Raw genomic sequence first — 17,215 nt, 5'->3', positions numbered from 1 at the left:
TCATAAATGCACAAGGTTTCGAGGCCATGGCCCCATCTTCAGATCCACTGCAATATATATTACACTTTTTATTTAGTATTTATATTGAAATAACTTTCCTTAAATATTTCCAGTAATGATCTAACATTTTCATCTATTTACATATTTACATTGCACGAAATCTCTCTCTACTTAGTGAAATATTTATAATCTAATGGTAAAACAATATTTGTTTAAAATTTACAATAAAAATATTTAATCTTTTAAAAAAACCTCTAAGTTACCCCAATTAAAACAACTAATTTAAAACTTTTTGTAATGTAATAAAATAGATCAAAAAATACAATGACAAAACATAGATATAAAAAGCTCGTTCTTCCTCAATATAAATTACATACACTATTCTACCTAGTCAATTACCAGAAAATAATAAAAAATCATTTTTAACAAAAATATAGTGGCAGGGAGTGTAGAAAAATGAAAAATAATAAAAACCTTTAAATCACATTGATGCTTCGGTCACTTTGTAGCCCTTCTTTGGGGTTATAGTAAAATATACGAATAACATAATAAAAAAAATTGAAAATATAAATTTTCTGTCTAGAGACAGAATCATAATGCTATTGATCGGATAGTCTGTCATGTAAAAAAAAACACTAAACTTTTTGTCTCCACATGCAGCCGGGGTTGCCTGTTTTGTCAAGAGCAGCAGCCATGAACTTTAACATAATACTTTCTGTAAGATACTTTTCTGATTCGGATTGTACCCTCAGTATAAAAATATAAACTATTACCGTTTTTAAAAAATTATAAAAAAAAAATATTTTTTACCATATCATATATATAAAAAAGCTTATACCACAACAACATATTAAGGGTCATTGGTCCAATACTTGGTAAATAATTACTGTAGTAGACTAACGTTAGCGCTAGATGATTTGGTCGATATCACGCTCCACCGTCATGGTTATTCCTACTCCAATTAAAATTGTATCAACATTACAGAGGGCGAGTGTGCACCAGAGGTCTACCGACCGCACACCAATCCATATTAAAAAATAAAATGAGAATTATACAAAAAACTTTATTTTGCTAAGTTGATGTCAATTCAAAAAATAAATTGTAATGTTAACACATTTTAATCCACTATCGTTAACTTTAGCGCTGCCATCTTTAGATCAAAATAAATGTAAACTAATTCTTAAGAAGACTTCTAACTTAAAGATTCAAAATACATTTCTTATTTGTCCCACTATTGGTTTATTGAAAAAGGTCCATTAATTGGATAAATGAAGCTCAGTATTAAAAGAGAGAGTAACCTATCTCTTCAGAGAAATACATCAGGTTTTCTGAGAACCTAATCTGAAAGGTCTTCAGGTAGAGGCGCTAACCACTAGACCACACTAACGGTCCCAACCAACCTTTGAAGACAGGACAAAAATCAAGTAATTAGAAGAAGCACAAGGAGTAATGAAGGAATGACGACAAAGAAGGACTGGGAAAAAAAAAGGAGTGTTTTTATCAGTGGAAGAAGTATAGGTTAGGTTAGGGCCTATTGTTGAGGAGAACAAAGTAAACAAGAAACAAGAGGGCACTCTCACCTGGCTGGGTTCGAGCGCAGGGCCTTCAGCTTGGTGCCCGACTGGCCAGCTCGTTCGGACACTCCTGCTAGCTTCCTGCAACAAATACATTTTATAAAACAGTGTTCCGCAACATCTTATACAACATTTTATAAATAACTTATTAAAATAAATATTAGATAATTTAAATAAATGACGCCCGAATTCTGCAATAATCAACTTAATTGTTTAATTTAAAAAAATATTCTTCCATACATAATTAAAATTAACAAGTAAAAAAATCAAACTTAATTAAAATTGTATAAGTACATTCATATAGATTTTGTGTTTAACCCATATAAAAAATAATGTACATAGGCAATATAATATAATAATATTGAAAAAAAAAATTCTAGGAGTCAGACAGAAGCATAAAGAGCAAGCTAGAAGCCCTTAATCGATCTGGGAATCCAAGTTAACAACAATATCTGTGAACTTTCTTCATAACAAGTTGATTCTAGAGTGAATTTTCAAAAATACTGGAAACCATTGGTTAATAATATCGTCACTTGTGTTTACTTTTTTTTTAAAGGTTGAATTTTACTCTTTATGTTAATCAGAGCATTGCTTTACCTCAAATTTATCGATGTTAAACTATAAATTAAGTAAGAAAAAAAAATAAATTGCATAAATATTGGCATACTCATACTATATGTGTATAATAGGAAAAATTTATTTCAAAGCTTAAGTTATACAATTTTGTGAAATATAAAATTAGCGTTATTTGAATGTCATTTCCATGATTCGAATTTCTGTCGAGGTTAAGCGGGGTTTGAAGCTAGGGTACAAAAGATGACATTATATACACATTACATACACGAGTATCCGGTCTCTACTAATAATATTATTGAAAAAGGAGATAGTTATTGATTATTTGTATGTTCATATTTATAAAATACATATTCAAAATCTAAAATCTTTTACATTCCAAGTGACCCAGCCAAATACTTTCGGAGTACCTGAAAGTCAGTAGTGAAAGTATTTTAAAAGTGGAGTTTAACCACTCGTCCATCCCACAATTACCAGCCAAGGACTTCCACAAGAAGAAAGACTATTTAAAGGTAAAAGGTTGCAGCTTACTGAGAACTATTTGTGGCACGAATCACGAAGGGCTTTTCGAGTACAATGGAGGGCGGGTCTGTCTTATCAGTGGGTGGTACCTATTGCCAGTACAAACACAGGGGTTCAGCGTTCTTCTGACAGCAATAAACCCTATCATGACAGTAACCATGCATTGATACGTTGCATACGAAGTAAGTACTTTAGAAATGAAACATTTTATGTTTCGTACACGTTGTAAAAGAATTATTGATACATTATCTTAGGTTTATATCAGATAAATATTACAATATGATATTTATTGTGTTAATAATTAAAATGTTTAAATTTTAACGCTTATTATGATTATAAAAAATTTGTGCAAAATAATTCATCTAGACATTGACACCTAATGAATTCTCAAGTAATGATATAATTAAAAATTTCACTAACTCATTTTTTTTGCAGATTTGAGGGCTGGTGCTTTTTGTAGAATGTTCAAATATCAACAGGTTAAGAAAAAAGTTTATAGCATAGTAAATATCATAAAAGTTACAAAATTCAAATTATATTTAATGTTGATAGAAATTAAAAACAGCCTATCAACACTTCATTACTTTTATTAAAGACCCGTAGATGCAGTAGGTTTAGCTTGTCATACACAAGACGACTAAAATAGCCGGTATATATATTTACCATCCATTTTGTATATATGTATATCTTTTATTATTTATTTTAGGAGGTAAGAAAATAAAATCTAACATTTTTTAGCAGTATGCTAGTATACATTTGCCACTATTATGCATTTGTATGTGTATATATATTGTATAAATTTAATAATAAAGTAGGTTACGAAAAAAAAAAAAAAAATCTAACATTTTCCATATAATTTTAGTTGTGAAAAATATAAAAACTGTTTTGTAAAATAATCTAAAATATACTATAAGGAATGATAAGTTATTCTGGTTAATAAGAGCGAAATTAAGGCAGAGAGAAATTGTTGGCTGAGAAAAGTAACTTGGGCTCAGTATATTAAGTAATTCACAATTATTTATTTTAATTTTTGGTTTTATAATACATATTGAGAAAAAAATTAAATTCTAATATAGTTTTCCTAATACAGTTTTCATAAAAACAATAAAATATTTACTCACTTGTCTATAATTTAAAAAATCACACTAATATATACAATGTTGTACCAAAATAATAAATATCCGAAAGTCCGGAACGCTTGTATAAATATTTTGCAAAAATAAATGGTTAAATTTTTTTTACTGATGATATTTTATACACAAACTGATTTTTATTTAACCATTTTTTCAGTTTCTTTCTTTTTTATATGCATGATTTACTTAGGGAAACTAGTCCAAGAGTCAAGTTCTTTCTTATATAAGTAATAAATTAATTGAGAATAATGAATATTAAACATTGTATAATCTCAAACACTTTTCCTTCAATTACATTATGAATATAAAGCAGTAACCACTGCTTCTACGGCGAGCATAAAAATGATTTTGTCAGCAATCGATTTTCATGCAACAAGCTACACGAGAAATTTCAAGGTCTCGGCATAGGAAATAGTTTTCTTATAAACGAATCGCGTGGGTATAATCACTGATAGTAGTCCACAGAGAAACAAAAGGCTTGAGATTTTACTTTTAAATAAGGACAGTTTAGTTGTTATTAAATCTGACGAATTGGGAGGAATTATGTATACAACAGAAATGCATTACGCATGGAGGCGTATGACCTTTTGATGCAATTATTGACTACAGTTATACAACAGTTACAGAATGTTTCCACAGTTGGATATACAAGCTCAGACAACATATATGGAGATCTCATATAAATGTATAGAAATCAATATGAGCCTATAATTTTTTTTCGAGGTTCAAACTAATTAATTTGTCAAAGATCTCAATTAAGAACAATAAGAAATAAAAGTAAAGCAATACAACAATATATTAAAAGAAAATATACATAAATTAAATATTAGTGAAATTAATAAGTAGAAAGGAAAGGATATTTAAATAAATGAAACAATTAGTATGTAATAATTAATTAATAAAATTTATAAACAATACAGAATTATTAATTATTATAGAAATATAAATTGCATTTTGAGTTCAGTTCATTTAAAATTAGAACAAAGCTCAAAAAATGTCAAATTTTAAACTTTAAACACTTAACAACTTTAACTTATCGATGGTTAAAAGTTTTAAAAGTTAAAAAAAAAAAAAGAATTGTAATAAAACCAAATTAAAATTCTAAAAACAGTCCAAATATTTGTCAATTTTTCATTTCACAACAGAATAATATTTTTCAAATTCTATAAATAGTTTTATTTTAGTGATAATACGCTTTATCGACAGAAAAAAAAAAACCAAGTAACTTCATGATATCAATGACGTCATGAAATAAGATGTATCACATATTAGCCATCGATGTAATATGTTCTAGTTTACTGGCAATTAAAATTTTCTTAAAATATATTGCCAAATAATGTTTTTAAATTAAAACAAACAAAATTCAATCTTATAATAGGTTACACGAGATTCAATCATACAAAAAAATGAAACAAATACGTTTTTATTAATACCATCCATAAGGTATCCTAAAGTGGACACCGCAAGGCGTAACCCACCCAATATAGAACAGCGTCAGAAAATAACCTTCAGTATAAACAGTGTAAATATTTGCCGAACCCTAGGCGTTTATATTCTCAGAGAAAATACTGCTAAAAACAAAACCACAAAAATAGCTCCCGCAATAGAATTATGGATATGAAAACAAGTTCCGTAAAGCCTTAACAAGTAACCTAAAAATAATAATGCTTCTAACCTAATTTCTTTATTATTGTCAACAGCAAAAGTTATAAAAAATAAATTTTTAGTCTATCATAATAAAATGGAAATTTTGATTGCTGGAGTTACCTCTTTTTTTTTTTTTTTTTTTTTTTTTTTTTTTTTTAACCAAAAAATAGGTACTCTCTACTTCAAGGAAATAATAAATAGCAAAAATTATAATTCAAATATTTTACTTGTTTCAAACTTAGGTGTAAGAGTATATTTAATGTGTTGGTAATTTTCATTTTTTTGTGAATAACAAAATATGTTAACTATCAGTAATTTATTGACTTTTTTTTTCGTTTTTTTAATATATTTTCTATGGTTCTTAATTTCAACCAGAAGATATTTTTACAAATTGTATTTACAGTGTTGTATTTTAAATAGTTTTTTATTTTATTATATTCCTATATTTGAAACACTAATCTTTTTATCCTAATTTTATTTAGTATTTTTCTTCTTTTCTTTTGTACATGTTTCGTTTCGTTTTTTCCTTAATTGTTTTTTTCTTATCTTGTAATTATATATATTTTTTTGTTATTTTACTTACAAGACTAATCCCCTTTGTATGTCCATAGGCTTTAACAGAGATAAATAAATAAAATTTTTAAAAATATTTATTAAATTAGTAATAAAAATAACTAATGATTGGGGCTACTAAGTCCTGATAAAAAAATTTTTCTTTGTCACAAAATAGCACATGTAAATCCCAACTCTTCCAGGATGGAATCACCTCCATTGTACAACAAACCTCTCAATTTTCTATTCTATCACACTTTATAGTCCAGGGGATCTCTTGGGATACACCCAGCCTGAATAAAGTGGGTACTGGGCCCTTCAATGGGTTGAATGCTACCATACCATTTCTCAGGATAAGTGTTGGGCACGAAACAACTAGGCCCAAGGTTAATGGTATTTTTTTTAAACAGTTTCAAAAAGTAAATATATTCGTGGAAATATCAGTGATTAAGTGGTTTATATGAAAATTTCTGAGGGAACTTTGTGAAATAAATGCTTATATGCCACTTAGGAACGGCACCAATGATATGATAAGAATTAAATTTTTGATCAATTTAAAAGCTAAAATGAACAAAAATAATTTCGCATATTTTACATTAGTTTAATATTTAAAATTTATTAACAGTGCCTCGACTTCATAGCAGCACTAGTTTTAGTTTGTTAAAATTTTCCAAGCACTCAGCTTTTATGGAGATGTAAAAATATAGACGAAGTTTAAAAAAAAAAGAGTTCATTAATTATCTTTATCCTATTAATTCTATTTTTATTTTATTTTTGACAAACTGCAATGCTTATTGTCATTTTTAACTTTTGGATGTTCAATGAATTTTAAAATTTATTCTTTTTTATTTGATATTATAGTTTTGGTTTTTACAACTGAACTAAGTTAAGTTTTTATAAATTTAATACAGGACGGAAGTGACCCAAATAGTTGCAATAAATATAAAGTAAGTTTCCAAAAATGGATTCATTACAATTGACCTATTATAGCAGTTAAAAAATGCCAAATCACCGTTTTTACAAAATTTAATTTATTTAATACATACTGGTTGGGAATATTTTTGAAAAAAAAAATATATTCATCAGATATATATCGAGATTATTAAAAATTGCATCCAAGCATTAATAATAGGTTTTATTATAATAAAAATTAATATATTTGGTAATTTCAAAAAGGAGGTAATTTATATTTTAATTAATTTATTAACTTTAATTACATTTAACGTTGTTTTGATAGTATTACTTGATATGAGAAAACGTATAAATGGAAGAGGCCTAAATTGCAACTCAGTGCCATCCAGTCAATTAATTAATCAAAATAACGGAGAATAAAAAAAAATATGCAGTAATCGAGGCTTTGATTGTAAATAAGTCGTAAAACGATTTCAGAGTTAATAACGCAATTCCCAATTAAAGGCCCAGAGAGTATTTATAGAAAAAAGAATGCTGTTGAGATGAATACAAGCTTTTTGCCAATAAAAATTCCACGAGCGACAGATCGTGAAAAAAAAGAAGAGGCTGTTAATGTTATCCTTGGGATGTTTTACGCTGACTGGTTTTTCAAGGTATGCGCTTCGCTGCTCTACCTCCACAGAGTCTTGTGAAACCTATTCAGTTATGGCTCTCGCTCACGAGCATAGAAATAGCACTTTACAATTTTACATCCATGAGAAACAATCCACAAGCGTTTTCCTAAAAAAAAAAAACTTTGCTTATATCCAGTCATTTTCGAACGAAAAGTTTATGAGAGGTCGAATTCCATAACGCACAATTCCGAAATATGGGGGATAGAGTGGGCTCTGGGATCCTCAGGTCGATTGTATAAATATTGTATATATTATTTTATCATTATGTTATTTTATTTATTTATTTTTCATACAGATAATTTGATTATGTTCATCTTGTCTATTCTTTTGTTTGTATATATTTTAAGAGAGTTTTTTATTATTATTATTTTTTTTTTATTTTTTTTTTATTTTAGTATGTATGAGATCATTCATCACTATTACCTATTGCCCACAACTGTGTGGCAGATTGTAATATCTATCAATAAATAAATCTATCAATCTAAAAAAAAAAAAATTCCGAAATAAAAGTGTTTATTGAGTGACATAAAATAATATACAACTAAAAATCCTGATTAATTATGTTTTAGAGTAGTATAAGTCAGAAGATTAAAAATAGCAATTGATTGTTTTACACAGTATTGATAAAAAATTTTGAAAACGTTCACCTAACTAAAATTTATTTTCCAGAGTAGATCAAAGTTTTACACACTTAAACTAATATTATTACTTCTAGCGACCTTCCTAGATATACAGACTACTCGTTTTGCAAAACTCGATTCAGTTTGGAAAAAATAAAAGGAACTTCAATGCAATAAAAAGAAATATAATAAAAGCACATAAAATACTTTTCAATAAAACAACTTCAGAGGAAGTGAAAATAATAATAAAATTAACATTTAACTTAATGAAGTGGAATTCGTGGAACAGGTGGAGTCTAACGGATTCTCCCCTTTTAAAATAATTAATTAAACATTAACCAAACTTTTTAACCCGGTAATAAGCCATACTTTAACTCACTGTAATATTTTCCATGTCAAAAGGTTTTTATATAAAAATAATTATTGATTGATATCGACGAACGAATTTTGCTCACTTTTATTTAATATTTTCATACTATGACCTAATTGGCAATTTTTAGCAAAATAAATCCTAATATCTTATTGTTTAATATAAATAAAAATATGAAACAGATATATAACAAAAACATATGAGATTATATTGAAATTATTATTATCCATTTTAGTCCATGCTTATATAGTTTTATTATTATTATTTATTTAATTTTCTATTTTTATTTATTATGAATATGTGGTATGATTGAGTACTCACAGCTTTAATACTTATTGGCCTTGAGTGTAGCAGATTGTATTATTTTAATAAAAGTTAAAAAATAAAATTAGAAAAAGATTATAAGTAAATATTAATCAAACAAATATATCTCACATATTTGACAATAAAACATTTACACAATATTAGAAATTTAAAATATTTTCTTGTAAAATTATTATTTGGTTTTATTTAATTAATTTTATAAAAATGGTCCTCCTGGCAGTAAAAAAAAGTGTAAAAAACTAATAGAAAAATCTGATTATGAGTAACTAACGTTTCACCTCACTTTGCAAGGTTTCATCAGGGCTAAATGAAAACAAAATAGAAGTACAACTAAAAACTAGGTGTAATATTGGGTACCTCTTTTGACTGTCTTCCCCCTAAGAATCCGGAGTTCAGCACTACCTATAATTTTTTTAACTTAATTTTTTGTTAAAAGCACATTTTTTAATTGATTTTTGGGAGGTAAACTCCGAAAAAATGGGAACGAACATACAGCCTTGAGAATTTTAATACGAATATATCGATCAAATTCGCTTGCTGGCTCTTAATATCCCAACGAATTAAATGTGAAAACCATTCAAGTCATGATGCTCTTGTAAAAAATCCTCAAGGATTCCAGGAATCGAACCCAAGCCTTGGAATGGTCACGCCTGCAACAAGATACCCATCACATAATGAACTCTGAACTTACGTCAGTAATCTTCTTTTTCGTTTTGCTACAAAGCCTGGATGAATTAAATGCAATCAGGTTTTGATTTTATGTTGATATGAACAGAAAACTCAACTTGGGATTCTTAATTGCACAATTTGTATATTCCACTAGTTGGATTCGACGTTCAAAAAGATCAAAGTACACGTAAAAAATGCTACTTATAATTTATAGACCGAAAATAATATAGACGTCATTAGTGGTAAGGATCTAGCACTCCTGGAGAGAACCCCTCAACAACTGGAGCCGCATCATTTTCCTCCAGAACGCTCACCAAAGACTTGGAACGTGCATCAGCGACCACGAAAAGGTGACTCAGTCGACTTGAGTCAGCTAGCTAAAGATCCCATTAAATGCCGCGTCACAGGCGTTTACGGGCCCATCATACTGACGGAATCCATTTGTAATGCGATGCTTTGATAGGGTTCTCTGATTCAGGCTTTGCTTTGTTTCCTTATATTACATCAACGTGTTGATTTCTATTTCCGTCTAATAGGTTGAATACATTTCATTGGCTTGTTGTGGTAGTACAATAATTATAGCTTGTGTTGAAACTAATTGAGGGAGCTGAGGCAGTAAGCTGTAGATCTATTTTTAGCCGTGCTTAATGTATGGATCTACGTAGACCAGTTTATCTAAAATAATCTACTAGTTTATAAATATCTATTTACAATAGAAAATCAGTTCGAACAATCGCTATTTAATTATTCAAAATGTCCAAACACTTAAGAAATGTAAAATTCAAGTGGTTTTCAGAAATATTTAATTCAGGGCCGCCCATAGCTCAGTGGTTAAGACACAGTCTTGCCAATTTGATGTCTATTGGCGGTGCCGGTTCGAATCTGGCTTGGGACGTTGACTTTCTTCATTGAGTGGTGGTCCCACAAAATAAAGAACTTTGACCCCCAACCATGGTTAGGCAATATAGGACTCCAATGGGAGTCTTGGCCTAAAAAAAAAGTGTTTAATTGTCAATTTTGATTATAAAGCAGTGATTTTTCTGCAAATATTATTCTCTACATTTACAAACTACATTGTTAGACCAAACTGGTCACTGTAGACCCAATAATATTTGTTATAACATAGCAAATGTAAAAAGCGGCCAAAAATGATGGTAGCTATTTTTACCGGAGAACCCTGAGGTCACCTTGACTTTTTGGAATACATAATTCTTAGGTTTTCTATAATCTTACTCTTCGCACTATAGACTCGGTTATACCCGATGTAGAGATAAATATATATAAAGGTATAGTGGAGATATGTATCTATTGGAACTGGTGAGAGAGAAGATGTAGGGCGGAGATTGGAGGAAGCGTGACCTTAGCATATGATTAGAAGAGGAGGGTACTAGCCGAGGGACCTTGGGCGAGGTTCGAACCGGCGTCCTTGCGGCTTCCTCCCGCAACACCGAGGCCTTGCCACTTGCTCAATACAGCACGGCCCAGTAGAGGCAGTTTCGTTACGATCAGTTGACCCGGCTACTTCACGCTCATTTAGCAGGTACTGCGACCCTCGGTGAGAACTGGCACACCAGTTACAAATCCTTAGGGAACTTATAGGTAACCAGTTATGTATTTTTTTGTCCGCTGGCTAATATCTGGGCAGCTTTCACTTTCGGCCAGACCATTAGAAGAATGTCTTAATGTATAAACAGAAGTAGAGAGTACTACGAGCACTTGAACGAAAGAGAAAGTCAATAGTACATTTGTCTTCGTGGTGATTTGTGTTTTGTAATAAAATAAATAAATAACATCAGCTACCAAGAAAGGGCTAATAGTCTATATCTAAATGCTTGAGACCAAAATAAAAATTTTGAAGATTTCTTTTTTTTAAATCCATTTTATCTGTTCGCTTTATTAATATTTATCTGCCTATTGCCATTTTCAGGCTACTGTAATTACACCAATGTTAATATAATAACTATTTATTGACCCAGCTTTGAAGTATACATCAAGGCTGCCTATAAGACTTAAGAATTAAACAGATAGAAAGTAAATAAGATTTAAACAAATTTAAAGTAATTAATATTGGAAGAAGATATTCGACCGTATGGAGTAGATTGTAGGAAGATAGGCCAGGTGACGGTCAATAAAGGTATCAAAATAGTAGAAAAAACTATTCAATGTTAAACAACGTTTCGTGAATTTGAAAAACAAATGTATCTTGAGGGTTTATCTTTTTAATTAATTCTGCCAAAAATAATCTTTGCACAATAATCCCAAAAGTGGCTATAGAAAAAAGGTTTACTTATCTAATATGTTTAAGATGTGATTTCTATTATATAGTAACGGACAGAGTACAAATAAAGAACGTCACGCTCCATGGCCGAGGCACCGCCGGTCTTACTCTATCAGAACTCAGTAGACCTCTTAAAATAAAAATATCGGAAAGATGACAGGACATGTGGAATGAAAGTTCTCCGAGTAAAATAAAAGAAAAAAAAATTAGGAAAACCATGGTCAACATCCTACAGCAGCTGCCACAGGGAGGAAGTTGCTCTAACCCGCTTAAGAATAGGCCATACGGTCCTCACGCATTCTCACCTGGTTGGAAAACTCCCACTTGCAATATACCAATCCCAGTCTATTCTCAGGATTAAACATATTTTTGAAGACGGCACTCACTATTTACCAACATTAAGCAAAATAGGACTGACCCCAAATTAATCTGAAGCTCTCACCGATGAGGAAGCTAAAGTCACATTGGTATTTAAATTTTTAAAAGCAAATCGCCTCTTTCACAAATTATAGCCTTTCTTTGTAGTTATAGTATTATAGTTTTCATTTCCATTTTTTTATTTTATTATTATAATCTCATAATTCTTTTTTATTATCATTATATTTTAATTTATGCAAGTGTGTGAGAGTAAATAAATGTGCTTGTGTACCTTTATAGTTATAATAGTCCATAGGCGTTTATGTCCAAAAGATTTTACGCCTTTATACAAGAATAAACAAACAAATAAAGAACTGTATAAAATTAAAAATTCTTTATGAATCTACGAAGTCATCATCAAGACCAGTTCCTCGACTGTCCTCCGTATTTGACAATAGGATCTAATACATAAGAAGTAGATTACTCCGCAAATACTATAAGCAATAATAATATTCTACAAATATTATATATTAATTATACGAGACGACTTCACTTACCGTCGTCGCTTTGTTTCATGATAACCATCTCAAAATCAAATATGTTTTTTTTTGGCACTTGCGAGGTATCAACATCGCTAAGAAATATTGTACTAATTAAGAACTCGAGCAGTACTCACTTACAATATAGAGTTTCATAAATGTGAATATGAATCCCGACAAACGCACTGGAGCGTAATCGACTGGATATAGTAGGTCTTCCGACAGGTGATGGTAGGTTATCCAACTCGAGAGCAGATGCTATAAGAAAACTGAAGGCCAGAGATCTCATTCCAAAAAGATTTATAATTGCATCTTGAAAACATCGAGATGATTTAGTGAACTTCAACTCTTTTTAGTCTGAACAAGTGTTGTCTATCCTCTGTACTGAGGTCAGGGTCGGGCAGGGGTCGGTCAAGGATTTTGAACAGTGAGGTCACTGGAAAGCGGATACTTTTGGGTATAAATTAATTATATTATTGTTTTGGTACATGCTGACTCTTTTATAATGTTAAATTTCTGCAAGGCGTTCGATATTACCAGTCGTATTGTTCATATGTACTAGATATTAGCTTATACTTAGATATTATTAGCTTTACAATAAATTAAAACTTTTAATAAATCTTTCAATAAATATTTTTAATCATAGTTAAATGTGACGTAGTTCCAATTTAATCAATTATAAACAATTTAAAACTGTTGGATTATACAGATAAGATGCTAAAACCTTGAAACTAAGTTGAGAGTTGTACAGTGAGCAGTTCCACACAGTTGCAGAACAGAGATACGAGATCTTGCCGAGCTACTCCTCAAAGGGGTTCAATTATCTATGACAACAACTCAATGTGCAAAACAACACGTTCCTCATTCACTGTCAGGATAGGGTGACATATGTGACTTGTTCAAATGATAAAACGCATTCCTACTTCAAAGAAGATAACCTTGGCACAAATGTCTGAAAACTTTAAAATGCACTTACGCTTGCGGTTCTTTTTTTTTTTTTTTTTTTTTTTACAAATATAAGTAAGAAATTATTTTTATATATTTTCAATAATGAATCTTTGTAAATAGCCAAGAAAAACTAAATTAACCCTATCTCAAAATTTAAGCTTTTACGAATCATGATAGGAAAATTAAGATCTTAATTTTTACAGTATTAACGAAAATACATAAAACAATAACCAACAGTTGTATTGGACTTTGAACCCAAAAGACAAAAAAAAATTATTATCATTAGTTTTACTGATATAATAATTAATTAATTCGGAAAATAAACCATTGAATAATTTGCAGCCTTTGCTTTTTTTTTTATAGAGAGCTTACAGTCTTAAAATTATCCATAAATGTATCGAGAAAGTTATTTACTGTATTGGAAAGAGGAATCATTAATATTTCTTTATAGGATACAATTTTATTTTTGTGAAATATCAAAGCTGTCAGACAGATTAACATAAAGGTAGAGGATATCTAATGAAATCCTATATCAGTGGATTTGAACGGTAACAAGATTAGATGTAATCTCAATTGAACAATAATTAATTTAGATAAAGAAAAATAAAAGTGTATTTTTTTCCTACAATATTTAATCGGATCTCACGCAATACAGACGTGCCTAGTAATAGATATTTACATTTACAATGTAATAAATAACAATCCAAGGCAGAAGTATGCTAGTATACACTTGTCATTTTGTATTATTAAATTTATGTAATACATACATGCAGTATTAAATAAATTTAATAATAAAGATTACGAAAAAAAAATGTATATATATTTTACAATCCATAAAACAAAACCATAAACCTCTGCCAGATAAATACCGAATGAGTGAAATATAATGATGAATTTACGATCGGCCGCGAGAATAATAAGGACCAATTAGGGGAAGGTGCACGGTTATCAACTGAGAGAGAGATAGAATGGAGTTATCTCCAGCCAGATGTAGGTTCGGTGAAGATAAGCAACCAGCTGTTGGAGCCTGGAATCCAGGGAGGGGAGCGCCGTATCTATAATAGGGTCGGTCAGGTATAGAACTCCCTCCCATGCAAATATCCCACACAACCCTTCCCTTGCAGTCAAGTGCACCAAGCGTTAGGGCCAGTATTCTCAACGTGTAAATAACCTTGTACTTGGTATGGAATGGATGTACTAAATATGGCTGCCAAGAAGAGGACTAACACTGACTACCGTTGGACGCCCTGTCATCTCGGACCAAACAATAGCTAACGGAGGACCCATTGTTTCCTCAAAGCGCCGGCTCATTGCTAGGCGTTGCTTGCTCCCCCGGGGCAACCCTGCATTTGTATGGCGCCCAACTGTGAGCTTTATCATGTTCAGGATCGATTCGTTCCTTCATCCAGCACTGGAGTCCAGGATATATATTGTCACCTTCTAATAGAACAGAGCTCATGATGCACCAATTACTAGCTAAATGTTGAATATTTCTATTAAGGTGTCCCAACACTTTTGACAAATCCCCCACTAGCGCAACTGCTATTTTCACTGACTGCTACAAGATGGCCTGAATTTGTGTGGCCGACCCCTCGGGTGTTTTTTAGCACAAATCAAAGAAGCTTGTGCTGCATCCACACTTTTGTGCTCAGTTAGAATTATTTTAGAACTGCAAACAGATAAATATTTGTCCTCTCTGTATTATAATTAATAAAAGAATTTTTCTAACAATAATTAATCAATAACCTATAGTTTTAAGACTGTGTATTTTAAAAGTCTAAAAATCTTGTCAATTAACTTAAGTGTTTATTTTTGCACAAATATAAATTTATAGGAACATTATATTTCTGGGTAATTAAATTAATAGAATTATAAAATAGTTAAAAAGCGAAGGTAATAGTCAACACATGTCCGACCTACGCCGTCTTTGGTTGACTTTCTGGCACACAGAAGCATATGGACATTTGTTCCTTTCGTAGTTTACTAAGCAGGTAATTTTATTATAAAGTTCGAAAAAAAACGATGCATAATAACAAATAAAAAAATGTAACACATTTCTATGACACATACTCAACAAAAACAGACTTGTAAATGTAATGATAACTCAACAACTAACAATGTAAGTTTCACATTTGTGAAAGTATTCCGAAGAAATGACTCATTGTTAATATTCAAGAATGATCCTCGACCATTGGTTCAAGGCCGACCCGACAGCCCACTCACGATTCATTATGCAAAGTTTATTTTATGAGATACATTACATTATTAATGCCCTCACTGTGCCTTCAAGGGAATCGTTATATCATTAACAATTATTTACCAGGAATGAATTTATTCGATATGCAAAGAATTATTTCAAGGCTCCCATAACTTCAATGAATATATGTCTGTAACAATATCTTGGACGAGGTGTGCTGTGTGCGCATGTTAGCAATAATAATCTGCGAGTTTTTTATTTTTATTTATTTATTTAATACCAGAAAAGGTGGGTCTTAAATGGTTGATATAACCGTTACATTTCTTTTTCTCGTACAAAAAGACATCCCTAACTATATACAACGTTATAATTAAAAGAAAATAAGATAAAATAAATATTTTTTCTTAATAAAAACAAACAACTGCCCTCTAATGGTAAAAAAAACAAGTTGATTTGGAAAAAAAGGAAAAGACAGAAAAAAAAAAATAGATGTAGTGTGAATAATAGAATTAATAAATATACAATTTATAACATAATGTCCTGAATCAGCCTGGGTTTCAGTCTTCGGTTTGAGGTTGGGTTTCCCAATAATCTTTGTAGTTAATTGAGTCTGCAGAGAAAGTTTAGAGCCGTTGTCATCCTATGCCCTTGATGCATAGTACAACGTCTAAATAATTATGAAGTAGGTACTTATGCACGAAAGTGAGACAATTACTAAAGAAAATGAAACTTTTGATTTTATTTGATAAAATCTCCAAGTAACCCATCGATATTTATTGTTTTGAATAAAAAATACATCTTTTTTTTTTTAATCACTGCCGTCGATCTTTTTGAGTACAAATTTTGATTATCCTACGCAGTTTTATAAATTTTGATGATAAACTAGCTGTGTCATTTTTAATTATAACGGTCAAAATAATGCTTGTATAACATGCAAAGAAGGAATATGAAGAACGAAAAGAAAAATACTTAAGGATAGAAATTATAATATAAAATGCTAGAAAAGGATAATGCTAAATAAATAAAACGCAAAATTAAAGCTATTAAGTGTGGATTAAAAAAAAACAACACCAATAAAACAGGAAACGAAAATATAAATACATGATCATAGAGAACATCTGATGCATTTCTGAAAATATCTGTCAGGGAAAAATCTATAAATGGATACTCAAGGTTAAGCAGATCAATATATTTTTTATTATATATTATATATTCCATATAGTATAATATAATTATACTAAATATCTAATGTAAAAGACTATATGAGGCTTATGCTTGTAAGTATTCAAATAATAAAAACAAGTGAGCGAATACTTCCAGTAACCA

The 17,215-nt window shown here is 30.2% G+C and overlaps 1 protein-coding gene across 1 annotated transcript in view; it reads right to left on the bottom strand.

Annotated features, from left to right (window-relative positions):
- The window catches only part of Kdm3 (Lysine demethylase 3), a 497,450-nt gene that overhangs the window by 86,154 nt on the left and 394,081 nt on the right, over positions 1–17,215 (bottom strand). Inside the window, exon 13 of the mRNA XM_014418050.3 lies at positions 1,581–1,655. Coding sequence (XP_014273536.1) covers positions 1,581–1,655 — 75 coding nt within the window. The remainder of the gene's footprint in view (positions 1–1,580; positions 1,656–17,215) is intronic.

This window comes from Halyomorpha halys, unplaced genomic scaffold (genome assembly GCF_000696795.3).
Source record: "Halyomorpha halys isolate HHAL.00 unplaced genomic scaffold, Hhal_1.1 Scaffold12.1, whole genome shotgun sequence".
Taxonomy (NCBI): domain Eukaryota; kingdom Metazoa; phylum Arthropoda; class Insecta; order Hemiptera; family Pentatomidae; genus Halyomorpha; species Halyomorpha halys.
The sequence above is the reverse complement of the archived record's forward strand: the minus strand, read 5'-3'. Positions and strand labels throughout refer to the sequence as shown.